Below are 21,816 nucleotides of genomic sequence, written 5' to 3' on the forward strand. Positions count from 1 at the left end.
GGAAAGCGACGATGCGCGACAAGGGGCGCTGGCGAAAGACCCCAGAGCGCTGCAGGGCCAGATAGGACAGAGAGGTCGAGGTGGGCCGGGTCGTGGCAAACAGCAGTGCAGCACTAGCAAGGCCGTTGCAGCATGGCAGGAGATTGCGGCAGGATGAGGTGGTAGTGGTGGCAGTTACGGATGGATACTGTCGAGACTGTCGAGCAAGTCAGCGGCGGAAATGGTGATGATGGTGATTTCAGACCGCCTCTTCTTCGATGATACCCAGATGCATGAGGAGAGAAGAGTGCACCGAGGACCTCAAAGCTGAGACGATGTTTCGCCTCTGCTCTCTGATCTCTGATCCAGTGGGTGGCCAACTTCCATCAAACACTCTGCCGGGTCTCTCTCTCTCTCTCTCTCTCTCTCTGGCTGGACCACCAGAATGACGCTTCGGCTTGAGTGAGAAGTTCCCACCTTTTTTCCCCCTGTTCAGACGCCAATGGCATGCCTGCCTACTCACCTACCCTGGGTATCCAAGAGAAGATTGCATGGTGTGGTGTAAGGTATCCGTACATACATACCTCAAGCGCTGTGCCGTGGCCACTTCACTTCTTCTTCTCAAGCGATGCCTTGTGCGGGCTCGAGGAGCACCTCCTTTATCCTCCGATGCCTCTGAAAACCCTTCAACACGCCGCGCGACATTTGTGCTACCATTTCATTCCCGAACCTGCGGCATTGAGAGACAGAAATATCTCTGCCCATTCTTCCACCGTTCGGGGCTGATTCTCGGCCGTCGACGCACCTGTGCCTGTTCCACAACCCGTCACCTCCCGGGATTCCGCGTCGACGCCTTGCAGGGTTCCATGCCCGCCGCGGATGTGGAGGGTGCAAGACACCTCATCTGGTGCGGTTTTCTGGCCCCAGGACGGGGTGTCATTGCTTCACGAGAGTGGTTCGTCGACAATAGGTGACGGGCTCAATGGCAAAGCTCATAAGGAGGCATTCCATGCTGGTTGAGACACGTGAGGAGACGAGAGATGAGGAGAAGCGGCCGCTATCGTGTAGGTATCCCTCCCTGGCGAGCTAAGCAGAGCTAAGATGCAGCAAGCTAGGTGCTTCGCGTATAACAAGAAAAATTCAATGGAATTAGACTGAATTACAAGAGCCACAACAGCGTTCTATCTTTGCATGGGCCGTCTGAGATGGACCCAGGTCCGCAGGCTGGACGATAATAATAACAACAACAACAACCTAACCCAACCTAACCTAACCTATGCGCATTGCCATCCACCTGCAGTCAGTGCAATGTCGTAACGGCGAAGCCAAAGCATTCTGCTCTGCCCTGCCTCTGCCAATGCTCTGCTCGTCTTATTGCCGGCCCAACCCCCACCGTCACTTCCATCGTTGCGTCTTAAAGTGCACAGCTCCATGCCCAGGTTATTCGTACTTGAGACGAGGTGGCAGACCGTCTTCCCCAAAGCTTCCCCGCACCCGCCACATCCTCCCGCCAGGTCCTGCCTGCCACTGACGTGAAGGACAGGACGGGACGCTGGAGGCTGGAGGCTGGAGGCTGGAGGCTGGAGCTCCCGCAGAGTTCAAACCCAGCATCCATGCGGCTAGTTATGCCCGCTGCAAGTGGGCTAGCCTGCCTCTGCCTCTCCGCGTCTCCCTTTGTTGGAGAGACCGCTCTCGGCGGCCACCTCGAGCAAGACAACAGTGAGCCAGGACTCGTCCCGTCTTCGTGTCTCGAGCTCGTCTGCCTTTGCCTTGCCTGCGGACGGGCTGAAGGCGCCGAGGTGCTGACAGTACCGTGCCTCACCTCCTCCAGAAAACACAGACGCTGGAATGAAGACCGTGCCGGCCCGAATGCTGGATTAAATCCGCACTCCCCTCGTCCTTTTTCCCATCCGTTCCAGGTTTCGACCGCCGGCCCATCAACCCAGAACCGACTTGCTGCTGCATCGTCATTCATCCCTTCTGTGCCGCCCATCTCACAACCCCAGGCCAAGGGTCCATCACCTTCTGCCGCTCTGCCCCCAAAAAGGAGAAGAGGCCCCCATCCATCCGTCCATCATCAACCTTTGATTGACAATCCAGACTTGGCCATTCAGAGCTGTCCAGAGCCAGAGGCAGAGGCAGAGCCAGAGGCAGAGAGGCCCAGAGGGAGCCATGTCCTCCGATCACTCGTTCGAGCTGCAGCCCCAGCTAGTGAGTCCTGATCTTCACCGTCCTGCTCCATCTACCTTACCCGCCGTGGTCCCCCCTTTGCAGTCGCACCCTCATTTGCTCCATTGCCATGCAACTCTCCTTCGTACCACTGCTGCATGGCCGGGCATGTACCCTCCATCCACGTTAGCCCTCGTCGAGTCCCCACGATATCCTCAGCAGTGAGATTGCTGGTCACGAGTGTGGATCATCCGGGGAAACCGATCTCACGACCGCCCCTGCCTACGTCACACATATGCCAAGCACACCATAACGACACCGCGCAGCATCTCCAACCTCGCTTCGACTTGGTTCGAGAGGCCGCCCTGTGAAATACTCAACTTTACCGCCCGGTACGCCATGCCGGCGAGCGGAATATGTATCCGAGTACCTGTGCCACCGATCTGCACCCAGGGTCCATCCGGTACGGCATACATATCGACATGTCGGACTAGGCCTTCCAGCAACCCCCGTCCTCTCTCATCTGCACATTACCGCACCGCCTTCAATTTCCCGCATGCCTTGTTTGTGTGGCTTCTGCTTGCTTCCCGTTTGAAAAGGAAAAAAAAAAAAGAAAAAGGTCTAGTCGAGCGGGACTAACTGTATTCCCCCTTCCTGTCTGTAGCCGCTCCAGCCCGCCGCCGCCTCGGAGCCAAGCCCGCGGCGCCTAACCCTTCTCGATCTCCCTTACGAGCTTCGCCTAGACATCTACGAGCTCCTCCTCCTCTCCCCAGAGCCCGTCATAGTGTCCAGCAGCCGACGTCAGCTCCGCGTAAAAGTCGAGCCGCCGGAGCACCAAAACGCCTACCTGCGTGCCCCTCGGCCCACAGCACGCACAGTGCCGCTGACTCACAGGCGGCCTCACGTCGAGGTGCTGCAGACGTGCCGTCAGATCAACCGCGAGGCTACCCCCGTCCTCTATCGCCAGAATGACTTCGTGGTGGGTTTAAAACTATGCGCCAGGGGCGAGAACAAGGTCGACCCGCTGGATCTGGCCACCTTCTTCCCGTCACTCCTCCGGAGGTCGACGATTCTTCAACTTGCGTCCATCACCTTCCGCGGCGCCTGCCTCTGCCACCACTGGCTCACTCTCGCTGCTGGAGAAGGCAGGGCATCCACCGGAGCGGAGCTGGCCCGCGTCTGCAGCAGCCAGGCCGGGGGAAACAGCGCGTTGCCGGATACCGCAGACGCTCGGGAGGCGTACCTGATGCTTAGCAATGGCCTGTGGGATCTTGAGAAAGGTCTGCCTCCATGAGCCATACGCGCATGATCGTCACGATGCTAACCGGTCGCAGAATCTGGGAGAATCAAAGTGTGCGCTTTCTGCAACGCTAGCTACGGCCAGCACTGCTTTATCTGGGGCTCAGGCTCCTTGGCCTGGCGTCCATAAAGCGTTCTCTGCATGAGAGAATCGAACGAATGATGATAAACAGGTGCAAACGATATATGGGTTTCAATATAGACTGTAAACAGCGACAAGGAATAATCATAATCATCTATTGATATCAAGCATCTGGCTCATCCAATCTCAGGCCCCCGTTTCAGCAGACGCTGTTTGGCAGTCTTCAAGCTGAACGATGCTACAGATCCTTCTTCAGTCCGCGGTCCCGCTTGTGAGTCATCTCGTAATCAAGGTGTATATAGGCTCGCTCGACATCTGGCAAGCTTTCAAGCTTGACCTGCAGTGCTTCGGCGACGCCGTGTACATCGGCCAAAGTGTTCTTTCGGTCCATGACTATGTCAACCTCTGCAATCAAGCGCGGCCCGGAATGATAAACGCACACCGTGTTGATGGCCTGTATCGCCTCAGAGTGAGTCAGGCAGACGTACGTGATGAGTTGCTGCGTCTCGACCGAGGCTGTGACACCCACGAGCAACAAGAACTCGGCGATGGCGGTGCGCGACCATAGGATAATCACTATCATGGACAGTATCATGGCACCGGCCGGATCAATCCACCATTTAAGCAGTGATCCGCCGACAGAGGTGAGGATTCCGAAGCCGTTGACCAGAAGAGCGTTACGATGGTCAGACCACAAAACCCGGACCTGGGAATATCGGTTTCGCAGGGAAAAGCAGTAGATGAACAGAACCAGCTTGGTGCCGAAGGCTACACAGAGAGAAATGACGGCCTCGGACTTGAGATTCCTAACATGCCTATCCGACGTAGTATCGCTGAGTTCGCGGGCGGCAAAGGCGATGATAACCATCGAGAGACTAAGAGAAGCCGGCGGATCGTCAGCTCCCCAGGGACAGAATTGTCTAGTCCTTTGTGCTGCCACTCACCTCATCATCAAGTTGCAGAATATGATGTTTCCAACTGTCTCTAGGCGAGACTTGCCCGCTGGGAAGCGCCGGGGGTTGACCTTCTTGGTGGTGCGGGCGGATAGGATCAAGGCCAGGTAGCTCAACGGCTCGAAGATGACATCGGCCGTTGTGGTTATCAGAGACAACGATTCCGTCTTGATGGCAGCATGCAGCTGGAGGGCTGCTAGGACAATGCTGGTACCAAAAGAGCCCCATATGGCTATCCTAAACCGGAGATGGCTGTCGCCGGCTTCCTGGCGTGCGTCGGCAACATGGTCGTCGACGGACTTGAGCATGCGCTCGATCGCCGCATTCTGGGTTTCGTAATATTTCTGAACCTGTCTGCTCCGGCGCCACGGGCCAATCTTGGTATGCCGTGGTTCTCTCACTTGAGACGTGTCGGCTTTGATTTGAGCAAGCCCCTCCGGGGTCTTGAAGGCGCGGGATAGACCGTAGGGGTCGGGCTCGGTGCCTCCCCCGGGCACACGAGACTGGCATTCGACGTCAGTGACATCCGAGGTGTGCCTTAACCCTGACGCGTTCGTCTTGTTCTTGGCACGAAAGGTGGTCTCCAAAGCTGTACTAGTTGCATTGGCCGGGACCTCTTCGCTGCTGATATTCGAAGAAACACTCCGAGATGAGTTTCGAGACGTGTTGGCGAGATGCGAAGGTGTGTTGAAGTGGAAAGGATACGGGTGCATAGTGATACTTTTGGATAGGTCGGGCTCCATGGCGGCGGTAGCGTGAGGATTACAAGATGGCGAACGAAGGAGCTGTTCCTGCAAAGTCTTCAGAAACCTCGGGGAAGTGTGACGAGCCTGGTTGACCGTGGGGGTTGACGCGCTTGAGGATAGAGGGCGAGTGGAAACCGGCCGTCCGCTGCTGGCCACCTGAAGCTTGCATCCAGATCTGACCAGTCAGAATAAACATGAATGTGGCGAGCTAACAAGACGACCTGTTGAAGTTTCGAGGGAAGCTACGGTACCTTGGTCGACGCAGATGCTTCGTGGGCGTTGCGGGGAACGGAAGCGACTGTTGACGTTTACCCACGAAAGAGTTGTCCTTGAGCCAACTGTTCCTTCCGCTCTGTCGCCTCTTAGCTCATCACACGAGCCTCGGCAGGAGCTGCCGTCGCGATACCAGAGCACGCTCGGCCAAGTATCTACGCATGGGTGCTGTCTTTGATGGGAGGATTTCTGTTACGTGGTTGGATGACTTGCAAGAGCATAGTGGCAACGTTGCAAAAGTCCCGAATCTCTGCGGCTATCATGGCAGTGACAACAACATGAGGGCAGACGTCAGCACATGCGAGGGCAACCAATCTGCACCGCTAGACGCAATATATGAAGGAACATGAGTCTGTAAGATGCCGTAGCCATGTAAAGGCAAACCGACGAGAAGTGTAAAATTCCAGGTGGCAAATCCGACTGTCATAAAAGGCTAGATGACCCTCGCAAACCCAAGTTTCCTACAACTTGGATTCGGGCCTCGCCGAGTCACCCGCGCGCTCCAGAATCCAGTCTCCGACGTCCTTGAAGAACTCTTCCTTGCAAAGATCGGCATGCAGCTGATGGTACGCACCCTCGTACGGCTTGTGCGTGCAATCTTCGATGCTCTGCGCGCCGTACCATTTCTTACTGGCATTGAAGCACGTCGTCTTGTCCTCGGTGCCGTGGCCTAGCCAAAGGCTCTTGACGTTGGGGCTCAGACTGAGCTTGCCGTGGGCCAGCGCGTCCGTCCGCTCCAGCATGCCCGCTAGACCCTCAAGCGTACCGGTGTTGTGCATGAGGTCGTCATCTTTGATGCTCTGCTGCACCGCCTTGTCCCGCGTCAGGTTTTCAGCGGGAATCTCATTAACGAGCTGCTTCGTCGGGAGCAGGCGGCTGGCAAGCTTGCCGAAAAAGACCTTCAGGAAGCTAGGCTCCTCGCCGGGGGTGAAGGCGATGAAGGGGCTCTCGAGCAGCCAACCGCGGACCTGGCCGACAAGCTCCTGATACTGCGGGTCGCTGGCGAGGGCGAGGACCTGGCCGCCGCCCATGGAGTGGCCCAAGACGAACACGGGCGCATCCGGCGATGGCAGCTTGTCGCGGATGAAGGCGGCAACATCGGAGAGGACGCGAGATGTTGGCCCCGTAAGGCCTCTCTCGGCTGGCTTGGTCACGCTACGGCCCCATCCACGCTGGTCCCAGGCGAAAACCTGGATGCCACGGCCTGCAAGGTAAGAGAAAAGCTCCGGATAGCGTCCGATGTGATCGCTGAAGCCGTGAACAAAGATGAGCTTGGCCTTGATGGGGCCTTGGGGCTGATGGACCTTAGTTACTGGGTCGATGTAGTGTCAAGGTGACGTTGAACTCACTGTGTAGGTCTTGGTGTGGAGCTTCTGACCTTCAACCTCGAAAGTGCCTTCAGTCTCGCTCGCCATGATGTAATCTGGTTAAAAGAAGTATGTGAGATGGGCTCCGATGCCCGAGTGATGAATATTACGGGTAGTAAGCCACGACGTCGTGCTGTGTTTGTTGTGAGAGCTCTCTGGTTTGTGATGAAAAGCATTCAGGGACCCTCTCCCTTGTCGGGGTACTTTCACGTGCCGTGGGGGACGCAAGACAATGCCATCCCCAAGTAGTCAAGTGGTGGAGGCACTGACCAACAGTCATGACAGGACTCCGCTTGCGGCATGGGAGCTCAACGCCCCCAGTATTGGCAATACTCATGCAGTACTACCTAGACCTCAATATCTATCCGGACTTCGTTGAATTTAAAACTTCCAAGCTTGAGGCGAATTGATGGAGTGACCAACATCATGAGCAGTGCGATGCTACCAAACCTTTAGGCTTATTAATTTATCTCGGTTCTTGTCCAGCAGCCTCCAGACGTCCTTCCAGGTCGAGTGGGGTTGTTCTATGATGCTGTATAATTGTGAATAACTATCTGGTGATACATGGTTTGACAGCGTGTGCCGCACCGAGCAGCACGGTTCCTCCGTTGCTGCAACCCGCCTCGAACGTTCAGGCGCCGTTTTGCATGATATAAAACACTAGGAAACAACAGTACAGCCAGCCAGCCCGGCATCTCCGATTTACCTCTGCTCCTCGCCAGCCTTCTCCTTTTTGCTACTAGTGTCGACGTCGACATCCTCCTCATCGACCTCTTCGCGTTCAAGGTCCGATTCAATCTCTTCCTCTTCGGTGATGTGGCCTCGGTCGCTACGGGACTCGGGGATCTCGCCGCCGCTCATCTGCCACTCCATGAGCTTGCTGAATGCGCTCTCTGGGTTGGCCGAGAGCTCGGTGTATTTGCCAATCTCGGCGACTCTGCCGTCGTTGGAGAGGACAATGATTAGGTCGGATCGCTTGATCGTCGACAGTCGGTGTGCAATCGAAATCGTCGTGTTCCTGCCCTTGAGCAGCGACGCCAGAGCAGCGTTGACAAGAGTCTCGGACTCGGCATCCAATGCGGACGTTGCCTCATCCAGAATGAGAATATCGGGGTCCTTGATCAGAGCGCGCGCGATGGCAATGCGCTGCTTTTGACCGCCAGACAGCTGCGATCCCCGGGCGCCGACCTGTGTGTCCAAGCCAGCGGGAAGATCGCTAATGAAGTTGCAGTTCGCCTTGCGGGCTGCCGCAACGATCTCGGCTCTGCTGGCGTTGGGCTTCCCGTAGGATATGTTCTCCGCAATAGTGCCGGAGAACAGAACAGGCTCCTGCGCCACCATGCCAATGCGACGTCGCAGCGACTTGATGTTCATCTTGGATATGTCCACGCCATTGATGGTAATGGAACCAGACGTAGGGTTGTAGAAGCGCAACAAAAGACCCGCGACGGTTGACTTCCCTCCGCCAGAGGGCCCCACGACACAGACGTTGCTACCGGAGGGGATCTCGAAGTTGAGGTCGTTGAAGATCTTGACGGCCGGGCGCGTGGGATAAGCGAAGGATACGTTTGAGAAGCGGATAGGGCCCTGCGCTGACTGGACTTTGAGCCCCACGGTCTGCGAGATGCCTGGCTTCCTGTCCTGGAGCTCGAACAGACGGCTGGCGGCGCCGACCCCCTTCATCAGTTCCGAGTAAAACGACGAGAGGCCAAACAGGCTGGAACCCGCAAAGGCCGTGTACATCATGAATGACGTGAGATCTCCCAAGGTCATGGCACCGTTGCGCACAAAGTTGCCTCCAACGATCAGCATGGCGAGAATCGTCATGTTGCCGGCCCAACCCGTCGAGGCGAAGAACGTCGCGGCGACCGTCGACTCTCTCTTGCCGAGGGCGAAAATCTTCTTGACCTGGCGGTTGTACCGAGAGACTTCTTGAACCTCGCCGACGAATGCTTGGCTGGTCTTGACGTTCCCGAGACGCTCCTCCGCGATTTTGGTCAGTGTGCCCAGGTTCTTCTGGATCCCCTTGCTGATGTTCCTGATCGAACGACCGTAGAAGAAGGCCCCGACGGCGACCGGCGGCAGCATAATGAGCAGAAGGCCGGTGAGCTTCGGGCTCAACCAAACCATGACCACGAAGCCGGCACCTCCGCTGAACAAGGCTCTCAAACCGTCGCTGATGTTCTGGGTGATGGATTTGCCCACAATGACTGTATCCGAGCTGAGGCGAGAGATGAGGTCTCCCACACGATTCGCGTCGAAGAACTCGGCATCTTGTACGTAGGTTCTCCTGTACAGCTGGGATCGCAGCCGGGCGACCACTCTCTCGCCGACGATGCGGAGAAGAATCACCCTACCAAAGTTAGCCATGGCCCCGATCGTCAGAATGGTGCCCAGAGCCATGAAGAACTGTGGCATGGTCAGACCAAACAAACGGGCATCTTCTGACGGGTCCTTGGTTGCGATGTCGAGAATTCTGCCGACGGAAAAGGGAATAGACATGGTGACGCTGGACGAAATCACGAGGAAGACCATGGCGAGCCCCAGCCACCTCAGCTCCGGACGCGCGATCTTGATCAATCGCCAGATCTCGGAGAATCCAGCCTTACCCTGAGTCTTGCCCTCCTTTGACAGCTTCGCACTCAGGTTGACCTGGGCCGCTTTGGCCGCTCTCTCGCTCTTCTGGAAGTCGTCATGTTCCGGATTTTCCATCGGCTCAGTCCGTCTGGAGCCATGCTCGTCTTCTTTTGTTGTTTCAAGTTTTGTCGGGGCGGGGATATCTTTCTGGGCGCGTAATCCGGCCGAGAAATAGCGCACAACGGCGATGGAGATGGGGATTTGAGGGTTTCGAGAGGATGTTGTCGGTCGTAACCCGGTACCGAAAGCGCGGGCGCACAAAGGTGTGATGATTTGCCCAGAGGGCTTCGAGCTGTAGCTTCTGGCGGGCGAAAAGAGTGGATGTTGAATGACTGAAGGCGTCGTCGTCGAAGCGCTGCGCAGGCCGGGGATGGACGCCAGCAGCGAGCCCGCTTTGCAGCACCCGACGCGGTGCGGGAGCAGCACCGCTGTTCGCGCTGCCCCCGTGGCCATTTCGAAATGGTATGGAATGATTTTTGTCTATCTCATGGGCGGCGCATAGTTAGGAGGTGCGGGACAAGGCTGCTTCATCATACGGAATGGTTGAACGAATTGCGCATGCATCCGGCCATAGCTGGCTGCTGGAAGAGGCTTAAGATTCCGTCATCGGTCTGGTTCAAAATTTACCATGCACTGGGGGGAGGGGGGGTTGCTGACACGCGCTGCAGCCTGCAGCAACCGGGCCTCTCGGCGATAGTCGGGCCGGCAGTGTCTTCGCCGAAGCCCTCCCCGCCCCGTTGCCTTCCGTTTCTGCCGAGGCCGGAAATACAGAGCTCTAAGCGTTAGTCCGTACGAACCTCACGATGCACCCGCGTGATTGACACACTGGCCTCATCCGCTTTGCTCCGTCACGCATTCTTTTGCGTCCTTCTTTGTAATCGCGACTGATTTGACTTTTATTAAACTCAGCCCTGTTGCTCTCACAAGTGGTGCGATGCTGCAGGACCCAAGCCGGGGGATCGCCAAGTCGGGCCTGCGTGCAGCCGGCCCCATAGCTCTCTCAATGCACTGCATGCTCCAGCGTTGCCGTAGCCTGCTGACTAGGATGATGATGTTACTTCAAAACCGAATAACTATACCGTGAATGACTTCAAATCAGCCCAGTCTTTGGTCACGGCCATATAAACCAAGACGCCTTCCGGCCGCTCTCTAAAGTACCTCCTAACATTACATGCTCCTCTGACTACCCCAAATGTTCTGCATTAAAGCGTGTCAGATAAAGTCCCCAGCGACATTTCTTAAGCTGTGGCGTTGCTGTCCTTGCGGAGCATCTCTGCCACATCGGCGTCGATTCCGTCGTCTCCCCCAAGGTCAGGGAAATCGTCCCCGTCTAGCCGGCGCCTCTTGTTAGATCCGTTTGCTGATACCGGAATGGACTGATACTGAGAAGCCAGGTTCGAAAGCATCTCGATGCCAGTAGCGGGAGGCGGCTGGAAAGCCTGGCTTGACGCCGATCGCACGCGATCTGCCTCACCTTCTCGGAGAACAGGCGGCTCATCGTGGATCGGGGGAGGGGTCAACGCTTCCACGCTAGGCGGCGTGAAAGCTTCAACCGGTGGAGGCGTGAGCGCTTCTACCTCTGGTCTCTCTGGTTCTGGACTCGCAGATGTTCCGTTGCCCGGCGACTGAGAGGCCTCATGTGTTGGCAGTCCACGCATAATAGCGAGCTCGACCTCACGTCTCTTCTCCTCAGTCTCCGCCTTTCGCTTCGTTAGTTCGGCGTACTGTTTCTCGTCATTGACAAGCGCCTCCTGGTTCGCGCTTAGAAGCTTCTCCAACTCGCCAATGAGATCCTTGCGGGCCTTGACGCACTCGGCAACGGCACCCTCTGCGCTTGCCAGACTCTTGAGCAGACCATTCAGGCGTGCGGCATAGACAGGCGCCGAGGGAACTGGCGTGGACGGGTCGGTGAGCTTCTCAAAATCCTGGTTGGCGGTGCTGATGGCTGTCTTCGTGGGCAGGTTGAGCTTCGAAGCATTCTGGTACGAGGTTACGACCGGGATGAGCTCCGCTGGGACTGAAGGTCCGCCACCGATGCCAGGCCCTCCAAAGCTTGCCTTCGCGGTTCCACGGGCCTTGTCGAGCTCTGATACATGTTAGTATGACCCTTGAGCGGCCGTTGATGGACGTACCGTCGATGCGCGCTTCGATGGCTTGCTGGATGGGGGGTTCGAAAATGAAGCGGTCCTTCCAGACATCCACGACTCTTCTAATCTTGTTCTGAATCTCGGCCGGCGCGCCCTTGTACGCCAATGCCGTAGCTTCAGCGACGACGGGAGAGAAGGCGACTAAAAAGTCTTCCTTGTGCCGCGCCTTTGACTGTTGGGTCACCTCTGTGGCGTGTTAGCGAGAATAAGGCAAGGCGGCGGACCAGCATCTGCTTACCGTTGGCAAGGTAGATCAGGCTCAGCCGTTTTGTGCTTGACGAGTCCCGCAAACGTTGAAGCCAGAGCTGGACTGTGCGATCCGCATGCCTCCTACGAGTTGTCGTGTCAGTGCCATCATTGTTACCAAGCTGGAGCCAGAAAGCTTACTTGTGGAACATGATCCATTGAGCTGCCGTGGCGATACTGTCGTGACTCTCATTCAGTGCCGACAGCTTCGCCAGCACGGCGTCGTCGTTGTATGCCATTACTGCTCAGGTAAATCGCGTTTAGGCTGCGAATGAGACGGGATGAGGACGCGCAGTGAGCTCTGCGGACGCGACGTCGCCAATCCGAGTAACCCTGGGCTCCGTTGGATGGCGGTTGGCGATTGATTCCCGTGGAGGGCACCTTATGGCACTACCTGCGGTTTGGGTCTTGATGCGCAGGATTGGGGTGCTCCAGAGTGAGAAGAACCACAGCAGGCGCAAGAGGTCTACGATCAATCACTGGGGGCTGAAACTCCAGCAGCAAACACCCTGCTTGCGCAAAGTGTCCGGTTCAGCACATCAGGCGTCTTTTGAACGACGAAAGCGAATGGCGCGAGTGAGAGACTGCAGACCTATCAAATGCTTCCTTTTCTGAGATGAATTGAATGTTTTGCCGGGTGAAAGAGAAATGAAATGTATGAGCATCAGTTCAAAGGTCAAGATGGATCAAAACATTTGCTCCTGGCTCAGACGGATTGCTCTTACCTTAATAGAAATCCGATTCGCGGTACCGGGGTTATGCAGGTAAAGGCTGTGACTGGACTCCAGCCACGACGCAGCACGGACTTCCCTGATGACACAACGCAGGTACCTTTCAAGGTACATTCAACTATCCGATGGGCAGAGCTCCGAATGCTGCACACGGCAATCACCGCTCCTGACCAAGGTAGCGTCACCTGTCAAGTACCTACTTACCTACCTATCATTTCGCACCTTCGCTCCTACCACGTCGACATCTCCCACCCGAACCAACGAAACGACCTCGAATCAACGGAATCTTGGGCGATTTTACCGTGAGACTTGCTGCGAATACATCTGAGTTGCTGACGGCGACTCTCACAACTACTACCATCCTTCTCCTTTTCCTTTCTATTTACATACAACACCACCAAAATGGCCGACAGATTCCCCTCGCTGGAGGACTTTGATTCGGGTGGTACGTGAAGACTCAGGGTACTGATGCCAGGTCTAACATCCTCACGTAGCCCAGACCGACATCAAGGACTCGGGTGCCTCCCCCTCTGCCGACGACTTCCTGGCCCGCGAAAAGGCCCTCCTTGGCGAGGATGCCAACCAGTTCGCCACGAGCGATGATGCCGTCGCATTCGGTCCCGGCGACGATGATCTTCTCGGTGGAGGCGGCAGCAGCAATGTCATCGCAGAGGAGTCCACATTCGAGTCGCAGTTTCCCGACCTCGCCAACCAGAACGAGGTTTGCATCTTCGTTCCGGCCGCGTTTGCGTTCACTGACAGCCCTCCAACAGGCCGTTGCCCCCGGTGCCATCCCTGGTGGCGGCATCACCGCCTCCAGCGTAAACTACAACTCTGGCTACAGCGCCTACGTCGAAGAAGAGGAGGAGCCCGCTGTCATTCGTGAATGGCGCGAGAAACGAGACGCCCAGATCGAGAAGCGTGCGGAGCAGTTCGCGGCGCAGCGCGAGGAGACTGTCAAGGAGGCCAGAGAGAATATTGACGATTTTTACAACAACTACAACGCCAAGAAGGAGAAGCAGATCTCCCAGGCACGGAAGGAGGCAGAGCAGTTCCTAGCCAGTCGCGAGGATACCGTCTCTGGGGGAACCAGCTGGGAGAGAATCGCAAAGCTGGTCGACGTTAGTGGAAAGGGCGCCAAGGGTGGCGCCTCTGGCTCTGGCAAGGAGCGCTTCCGCGAGATCTTGGTCAGCCTCAAGAAGGATGAGAAGGCACCCGGAGCTAGTGGTTACTAGACATAATGGGAAATGACGAAAATGGGTGGGAGCCGCGCGTGGAGGTTCGATACCATACGCAGGCTACAGAGCACGTGTACTTTAGACGACCTTTTCTGCCAAAAAAAGATGGAGCAGGGAAAGGTTGCCATTTGGTAATTCTGACAGGCATAGTCATGAAACTTGATTGCGACGTCACTGTGTTCGTCGACTCTACATCGCGTGCAACAGAAGAAATGTGCTGTCTAGTGTTGATTCGGTCTATTGATCGGCTTACGAATCATACAATCTGCCCAACGGTCTTGCTAAAGGAAGGCTTATGTGCTCCATCTAGTTCTTGCCAAAGTAGCTGTTGTAGCCGAGGACCTTGCGGACACCACCGTACAGGGTGACTGTAGAGTGTAAGCAACACGACATCACCAGAGGGATCAGGAGGGGGACTGAATAGGGAGACGTACGGCCGAGGGTGCCCCAGAGGGCGACGGTGTAGGGGATCATGTAGACACGGCTGCGAGGGTTCTGCGATAATGGAGTCAGTCGGCTGGTAGACCACCGTGGGAGGATTGCGGGCGTGGGACTGCGCCAGCCTGACGTACGATCTTCCAGAGGCGGTTGTGCTCCTTGTAGGCGGTCTGGTAGAACTTCTGGAGCTCCGGGACCTTGTTCTTCGCGTTGACGAGACTGTGCGGACGTCAGAAATGCCCTCGTATGATATGGTTCCTTGCGCTTCTCGGCGGGCAGCCATTGACAATCACGATTCGCACGCAATCAACCTCCAGCTTTCTGGGATGCGGGTGTTCACGTACGCCATTTTGATCGATTCAGTTGCGAGTTTCGCGGGGGATATTGGTGGGTTGCGTCGTCGTGGGCTTGCTCGTGGTATCGACTTTGAAGACGGTCGGTTCAATCAGGAACATGGGATGATGAGCCTGGATTGGTGGGCCGAAATGCCCGACTGACTAATCCGACCCACTTTCGCGCACTCTGCCGACGAATGGAACGGAGCTCAAATCGGTTTACTGATGGAGCTGTTGGCAATATTCTGGCAGAAGTTAGTTTTCTCCAAGATTCAATCTTTCAATCGACTACCCAGCTCCGAGATGCGGCCAGCACCGAAACCTGCACCCCCATAATCTGTCCGCTGCTATGCTTCACGCAGCGTCTCTTCGTACTCGCGTCCTGGTTGTTCACTACGCAGGGCAATGCAATTGGCCTCACAATGTCTCCGTCACTTGAATAGAGCACGCCTCGGCCGGTGCCATCGATATCAAGGACTGGATGCAACCCGGCGAACGTTCTCAAATCTCCCGAGGACGGCAAGTGCCAGACCTTGTAAGTCTGGTTCTCGTGTCCAGCCTTCCGTCTCAGAGTCTGTGACGTGCAACTCCGCGCGGCGGAATTCGCTTCCTGCAGCACAGCGTACCTTGCACACAAAACCCGATGCGCCGACAACACGGAACCATTTGCTGTCATTGGGGATATGCCCAGGCACCCGAGTGGCGGAAACGCAGAGAGGCCAGACGAGGCAGGCGGCAAGTGGAGGGCATATCTGTGTGGTTGACCTAAGCGACACCATCGACAACAATACTGACGCTTCGCTGTGGCTTGGTCTGCTCAACGTCGCCAAGCGGGAGCAGGGCAAAGATGGCGTGCTTGCCGTATGGGACGTGCTTCAAAGCCGGAAGGCATTGCGCGCCGCAGACGGCGAGGACGCAGAGCCTCTCTGGGCGATGATTCTGGAGGTTTTCATGGATGATGAGAGCCAACTTCAGCGCGTCGTCTCGTACGCCGAGTGGATGCTCGAGGCTCACTCTGCCCGGTGGCCGTCCCTATATCCAACAATTGTCTCCCAATGCCTCCGCAACGGCCAGTACCGAAGAGCGATGCGATGGCACATGCGCCTGATGCCCAACTTCGACCCCGGCCCAGAAGCTTTCGGCACCATGCTCTGTCGATTCATTACAAACACCGAGGCTGGTTTGCAGCAGACTTTGAAGTCGCTGTATGTTTTGACTTGCCACCACAGCCTCTATGACGACGTTGTCCCCTTGCTGTATGAGAGCGGGCTCTCCCAGCTCTGCGCGGAGTGGCGCGGCCTGTTCCTTCTCTATGGCGACGTACCAAATCACACCGTCAAGTCTGAGCCTTACCTGAGATTTCTCACTCGTTACTACCCAGGCACGCCTCTCAAGTTGGAGGAACAGTTGGTACTGGAAGGGAGTATATCGGTGCGCTGGGGCATGCAGCGTGAATCCCTGCTGGATGTAATGGACGGCACGCACGAGGTAGACCATAGCTCGACGGGCAGGCGGTACAGCGATACGTTGGGCGCGCGTTGGTTTGCAAGCTCCTGGCTACCTTTAGACTTCGCAATTCACGCCGTCCACGCTCTTGGAGTGCGCCAAATCGGGCCTTTGTCATTGCAGTCTATTGCTCTGCGCGATCCCGCCCCCGATGCAGTCATGGGCCGCATAGAACAATTACACAAAGTCAATATCGGCATCGGCCATTCGACCTACGCTCTGGCGGTCAGACATTTTGCAGAAACCGCCCAGCACGAGCTGCTCCACGAGCTGCTACACACCGACATACATCCGGAAGTGTTTGACGATCTGGCCACACTCGGAAGCATCCGCGACGAAGCTCTCCATGCGGAAAATATGAGGACGTATCACTTGCTGCTCGCCATACAGCCCGCAGTTGCTCAAGAGTCAATCGATACCACGTCGAACCTCCTGCTGCAGCAAAGTCTTCAACATGGCCAGGCCCGCCACGCGCTTGCCCTAATGAGGGACATGCGTTCCATGGACATCGATCTCTCCGCGACGTCTATTGAGCATATCTATTCCAACATTCTGGAACCCTTGTCTTGGGATCCGGATATAGCATTTGTCACGTGGGGGTCCTTGCGAACGGCCATCGACTACTTGAACCATCTGATGCTGCTGCGGGCGCCTGTGCCTGCACGCTACTGGCAAAAAGTGCTTTTCGGGTTGGGGAAATTCGGACGATTCGACGATGTAGAAGGTGTCTGTATTGGTCTGCTCGACGCATATCAAAATGGGCACACAGTGCCGGGCGGGTTGCTGGGTGTGCACCCTGCGGATGCTCCGCCATGCAATGCTCTAGGCTCGAGGAGGGCGCTGCACATCCCGGCAGATCTGCCCGTCACACATGGTTATCACCCTTTGCACAAAATCTTTGAAAATCCGAAGTTACAAGTAGCCATAGCCCGATGGGGTTTCAAACGCTCCGTCTCGCAGGAGTCGGCCTCGACATCAGTGGGAGACGACAAGCTGGTTATTCTGCGGGGTGTCCGGCTACTTGGCCAGCTGCAGAAGCGCGGTGTACTGTTGCAGGAGTCTGCCATTCGACGCGAAGTCATCAGACTCTTAGCTCACCTCCTTCATCCGCAAAGAAAGAAAGCAACAATTAGACTAACCGACCTGGCTGCTGTGAGGAAACAGATTAATGAAGCTCTCGGTCAATCTAAAGGGCAGGGTTTGATGCCTGAAATCAGTGTCCTGGAAGGACTGATTGTGGACGTCGTCCGTAAGCGACGCGGGAGGACGCACCGCGACTTAGGATGAGAACAAAAATTCGCTCAACGTTTGTCTAGGAGAAAATCATACATTTAATTTACACCTCGTCTCTCATCTCACCACATGTCGTTCCCAGCGCCTACTCGTCGCCATGCTTTTTGGGTTTAATCACTAGCAAGATGATTAAGCCCGCAATGATGATCAAGAGCAACAGTATAATCTTCCGCTTTGTCGTCTTCTTCTGGTATCCGGCGGCAACGACCAGCTCCTTCTCGGCTCCCTTTACGTCTGTGGCCATGCGCTCGACGTTGTAGTCTATCCTGTCCAGCATGGTGCCCTGGTCGATCACCATGTTCTGCAGGTCGCGGAAGATGTCGGCCAGCTCAATGATACCCTGTGCAATATCCTCAATCTCACGTTCACGCTGGGTGATGGCTGTGTCATTCGATTGGAGGAGCTTTTGCTGTGTAGCCTGGAGTGTTGATTGTGAAAAGGACCTGTCCGCGTCCGACTCAAGCATTGAGGGGTCCATATAGGAGCTGGAGGGCTGCGGTGTTGATCCCCTATCCGTACTGGCCACGCCGCCCCCGAGGCCGCTCATCCCGCGTAGTTCTGTGTTGTTATCAATGGGCTGTCACGGGAAATGTGCCAGAGCTCGCACTTACTTTTCAGATATGCGCTCTGCTTCTTTCTGAACAGCGCGCTAGCTTCTTGGACTCGTGAAGCCAACGATATCTGTATGTTCTTGGCCATCGTCTCTTCGGCGCTGGTAATAGTACCTGACTGTTTCGATTCCCTGACCATTTGTTCGACCTTTTGAATGCACCGATGGCAGTCATGGAAACCTTTGGTGATTTGCTGTGTGAGAGTCTCAATCTCTCTTTCCTCCGCCTTCTTGGTGTCCTCGTCATTGAAACCGGGTAGCACATGCTTCTGGTGTAAACGCTCAAGAGCCTGACTCCTGGTGGCTATGTCGGCCAGCAGGTCGGTGATCTCATCGGATACATCGGCCCAGCGAGGTGGAAGGAGATCCATCTCTATGACGGCATCGCCATCGTCCTCGAAGGCGCCAGCCGAGAGGAGGCCGCGGGTATCGTCGCTCCCACTAGCATAGCTGCTACCCCCAAAGGCATCGCCGAAGCCATTCCCACCGGCTGCACCACCGTATTTGGAGCGTTTCGTAGGATGGTGTGCATACGTTTGCCGATAGGAAATATACCTGCCGCGGGAGGCTGGGTGTCAGCGAGAGACGGGACGAGCAGCTTCGCAGGTGCCTTTGAGGGATGCGAAGCGCATGCGGACAGGCTTACAGGTTCGTGCGGTCTCGCCACATGGCGGACGCCAGATAGCTGCGATAGTACTCCTCAGCCTGGGGTCCTTTGTCGCTCGCTGCGCGGGCCGCTCAGGGTCGTCGTCATGAACGGAGGGTCGTGAAGGGAGAACAGGACACCATTGGCGTGGGCAAGACGCAACGTGACGAGTGCCGACGAGTCGCGGAAGTGTAATAGGTGTCGGTTGTCAAATACGCAAGGGCGGACAAACGTCAACGGGAGTTGTCAAGGGCGGCTGAACGTGTGCGCGCTGTCCGGAATGGCAAGGTACAGCTCCAAGACTCGTTTGGCATTACTTTTCGCAGGTATGCGCGGAAGGTATGTGGTTTGTAAGTTACCTAAGTCAGACTGGTCGGCAAGTGACAGACAGCTTCTTGAATCTCGAGGTGCTCGTGCTCCAGACCGGGGATTCGCCGACAGGTCGCATTAATATGGATTACCTACATTACCTTGGGTACAGAATTGGACAGGTATCTCATGGTGGAACAGATCGCGTCAGGCCTGCCATCTCCTTCCTTACGTACCTACCTACTAGCTACAGACCCAGGTAGAGGCGCCTGTGGACCGACCGACAGCTCCTGACTGTCCGTGCTGGCGAAACTGCTCAGTGCCTCACCACCAGGCCCAGTACTTCGCATCTACGGATACCTACCTTATGCAGCAGATTGAGGTATGAGCAACAGGCAGCGTGCAAGTTACAGTGGGCACTTGACTGCCGAATTCCCACCTTGAGGCAACTGATATTACCTTATGTCAGCTTGCATCACGATTAATGTACCTGGAAAATTAAGCTGTGGGTTCCATGTTGGTACACCGTGACACCTGGCACGCCTGGCAGTCATCACCCTTTATTGTTTCCATGTCTGGAAGGGTCCATCCCAAAGCCGTTCTGAGGACAGAAGTTCAGTCCAACTCACAGGTACCATACGGAACGGTGTATCTACCTACGAATACCTACCATAGGCACCTTAGGCAAGGTTTGCAGAGCTCATGGGGCTCCGTTACTTACCTGGAACTCTTTAACGAGGGTGCCTTACCTACATAAGGCCTATAGGCACCTAAGTGAGGACAAGACTGGAATTGCCTTGGAGACTTCGACAGGCAGCTTAAGCGCAGCCTGGTCGACATGGTTCAACACCCGATGCTCCAGACGCCGGCCCAGCCTGTCAGCTTCCAGCCTTCGACGCCCACGGCCCCCCTATCGCCCGACCACATTCCCCCCTTCCGCCCCATTCCTCCCCACGAGCTGCACACTAAAGAAAAGCTCGACCCCCAAGGCATCCAGTAGCATCCAACCCGGCCAGGACCTGAGAACAACTCTTGCGAATATCCTCCGGCTTCAGCAACTCGGCCTCCATTACATTCGGACACATCAGACTCCCAAATATCCTTCCCGCAATCCATAGTCTCTATCCGTCATGGTCAGTAATGTCGCTTTCCAACTTTGCGCCCTGTCCCGCATCGACACACCATCTTCAGGAGCCAACCCCGCGGCTGAGGGGCTGTTGATTGTTGATTGTTGACACCCATCGCCGCCGCCCATGCTAACGCCGTCTCTTCATTCAGGCTGACTCCCTCACCGAAGAGCAAGTCTCCGAGTTCAAGGAGGCCTTCTCCCTCTTTGTAAGTCCCTTTCTTCATCTCGCTGCCATCTCTTGCTCCTGGCGACAGTCGTGGCCTTTGCTAACCCACACAAGGACAAGGATGGCGATGGTCAGTGCCTCACCCCTTTTGCTCCCCTTCGATGCGCTCCTGGGAACGCCGTTCGCGACCGTCGATACACCAGCGGCATTCGATGCCACCGTCGAGGCATGTAGAATCGAGCTAAAGAGTTGGACAGGCCAAATCACTACAAAGGAGCTGGGCACCGTCATGCGCTCTCTCGGCCAGAACCCCTCCGAGTCGGAGCTCCAAGACATGATCAACGAGGTCGACGCCGACAACAACGGCACCATCGACTTTCCCGGTAGGTGGACATGCGGAATCCTGCGTCACACAATACAGGCCCGCTGACTGGTCTTCAGAGTTCCTGACTATGATGGCCCGCAAGATGAAGGATACCGACTCCGAAGAGGAGATTCGCGAGGCTTTCAAGGTTGGCTACGACGGTGCTTTTTCGCTGCGATATATGTTGACTCTGAATAGGTCTTTGACCGCGACAACAACGGCTTCATCTCCGCCGCCGAGTTGCGTCACGTCATGACCTCCATTGGTGAGAAGCTTACCGACGACGAGGTTGACGAGATGATTCGCGAGGCCGATCAGGATGGCGATGGACGCATTGACTGTGAGTGTCGATTGATTGGTATGCGTCATGGGCACTAACAGGCGGTGTAGACAACGAGTTCGTCCAGCTGATGATGCAGAAGTAAGGCGTCAGGTTGTTCGAGCAGCGGCGCCAGGCCTAGAACACTGGCGACGTGACGTTTTGTTTCTTGCGAGGAAAGACGTAGGTAGGCCTTTGGGTCTGGTTTGGTTGGGGTGGGGAAGTAATGCATCCCTTTTCGACGGCGCAAGTTTCCTTGCTCAAAGACCCAGCGGAAGGACGAGTTTGACATTCGGACGGATGGAGGACTCTATGATTACGTCTCATTACCAGCACGCTTGCCTGTCCCGTTCCTGCTCTCATGATGCTTTTATAACGAATACACACACCCCACAGACAGAGACACAAGACGTATTTCGATGAGACCGGGGTTGCACTTAGAAGAGGTTTCCTCTAGGACGACGAATGCAAAAGTAAAGTAGCACCAGGCGGACCAAACAGTATGTGAAATTGTTGCATGTCAAGTGTTGCGAAGTAGTTGTCGATCGTCTCGGGATGTCAAAGTAGGTACTCAAACAATGGTCGGGCAAGGGAATCACAGGCGTGAGATCAAGCCCAAAACCTCTTCAACAGAGCTAATCACATGTGCCTGACGCGGCTAAACGATCTGACTTGGCAGGGCTGCAGGCACTGCCTCGATTTGACCCTCATACCTAGGTAAGGTGGTAAGGTAGCTACCTTAAGCTAAGAAGAAAGAAACAAGCGATGACGGGAGCTACTGGACCACACCGTGGCCGACTCGAATGGACATTCGCGGCTTAGGTGCCTGCTGAA

At 55.9% G+C, this 21,816-nt stretch overlaps 9 protein-coding genes across 9 annotated transcripts; 3 read left to right on the plus strand and 6 right to left on the minus strand.

Moving 5' to 3' along the window:
- Positions 1 to 2,151: 2,151 nt before the first annotated feature.
- CGCS363_v008144 (uncharacterized protein) lies at positions 2,152 to 3,442 on the plus strand (the record flags this gene model as incomplete). The annotated part of the gene is made up of 2 exons (XM_036639993.1): positions 2,152 to 2,190; positions 2,813 to 3,442. The coding sequence occupies 2 exons, from the start codon at positions 2,152 to 2,154 to the stop codon at positions 3,440 to 3,442; spliced, it is 669 nt and encodes a 222-aa protein (XP_036493921.1).
- Positions 3,443 to 3,767: 325 nt separating this feature from the next.
- On the minus strand, positions 3,768 to 5,225 carry MTP5 (Metal tolerance protein 5; the record flags this gene model as incomplete). The annotated part of the gene is made up of 2 exons (XM_036639994.1): positions 3,768 to 4,404; positions 4,474 to 5,225. 2 exons carry the CDS (start codon positions 5,223 to 5,225, stop codon positions 3,768 to 3,770), a joined length of 1,389 nt encoding a protein of 462 aa, XP_036493920.1.
- Positions 5,226 to 5,962: 737 nt separating this feature from the next.
- On the minus strand, positions 5,963 to 6,916 carry CGCS363_v008146 (putative monoglyceride lipase; the record flags this gene model as incomplete). Its single annotated transcript, XM_036639995.1, has 2 exons — positions 5,963 to 6,796; positions 6,851 to 6,916. 2 exons carry the CDS (start codon positions 6,914 to 6,916, stop codon positions 5,963 to 5,965), a joined length of 900 nt encoding a protein of 299 aa, XP_036493919.1.
- Positions 6,917 to 7,570: 654 nt separating this feature from the next.
- Positions 7,571 to 9,958, minus strand: CGCS363_v008147 (ATP-dependent permease MDL2; the record flags this gene model as incomplete). Its single annotated transcript, XM_036639996.1, has 1 exon — positions 7,571 to 9,958. The coding sequence occupies one exon, from the start codon at positions 9,956 to 9,958 to the stop codon at positions 7,571 to 7,573; it is 2,388 nt and encodes a 795-aa protein (XP_036493918.1).
- A 785-nt stretch (positions 9,959 to 10,743) lies between these two features.
- CGCS363_v008148 (UPF0400 protein) lies at positions 10,744 to 12,137 on the minus strand (the record flags this gene model as incomplete). The annotated part of the gene is made up of 4 exons (XM_036639997.1): positions 10,744 to 11,591; positions 11,638 to 11,838; positions 11,891 to 11,982; positions 12,040 to 12,137. 4 exons carry the CDS (start codon positions 12,135 to 12,137, stop codon positions 10,744 to 10,746), a joined length of 1,239 nt encoding a protein of 412 aa, XP_036494748.1.
- An 894-nt stretch (positions 12,138 to 13,031) lies between these two features.
- Positions 13,032 to 13,864, plus strand: clc1 (Clathrin light chain; the record flags this gene model as incomplete). The annotated part of the gene is made up of 3 exons (XM_036639998.1): positions 13,032 to 13,074; positions 13,124 to 13,350; positions 13,403 to 13,864. The coding sequence occupies 3 exons, from the start codon at positions 13,032 to 13,034 to the stop codon at positions 13,862 to 13,864; spliced, it is 732 nt and encodes a 243-aa protein (XP_036494747.1).
- A 309-nt stretch (positions 13,865 to 14,173) lies between these two features.
- On the minus strand, positions 14,174 to 14,654 carry CGCS363_v008150 (uncharacterized protein; the record flags this gene model as incomplete). Its single annotated transcript, XM_036639999.1, has 4 exons — positions 14,174 to 14,235; positions 14,302 to 14,362; positions 14,440 to 14,524; positions 14,608 to 14,654. 4 exons carry the CDS (start codon positions 14,652 to 14,654, stop codon positions 14,174 to 14,176), a joined length of 255 nt encoding a protein of 84 aa, XP_036494066.1.
- Positions 14,655 to 15,045: 391 nt separating this feature from the next.
- Positions 15,046 to 17,433, plus strand: CGCS363_v008151 (uncharacterized protein; the record flags this gene model as incomplete). Its single annotated transcript, XM_036640000.1, has 1 exon — positions 15,046 to 17,433. The coding sequence occupies one exon, from the start codon at positions 15,046 to 15,048 to the stop codon at positions 17,431 to 17,433; it is 2,388 nt and encodes a 795-aa protein (XP_036494067.1).
- A 91-nt stretch (positions 17,434 to 17,524) lies between these two features.
- tlg2 (t-SNARE affecting a late Golgi compartment protein 2) lies at positions 17,525 to 18,718 on the minus strand (the record flags this gene model as incomplete). Its single annotated transcript, XM_036640001.1, has 3 exons — positions 17,525 to 17,997; positions 18,051 to 18,604; positions 18,696 to 18,718. 3 exons carry the CDS (start codon positions 18,716 to 18,718, stop codon positions 17,525 to 17,527), a joined length of 1,050 nt encoding a protein of 349 aa, XP_036494068.1.
- Positions 18,719 to 21,816: the final 3,098 nt, after the last annotated feature.

The sequence above is a fragment of the Colletotrichum siamense genome, assembly GCF_013390195.1.
Source record: "Colletotrichum siamense strain Cg363 chromosome Unknown KSG_Cg363_contig05, whole genome shotgun sequence".
Lineage (NCBI taxonomy): Eukaryota > Fungi > Ascomycota > Sordariomycetes > Glomerellales > Glomerellaceae > Colletotrichum > Colletotrichum siamense.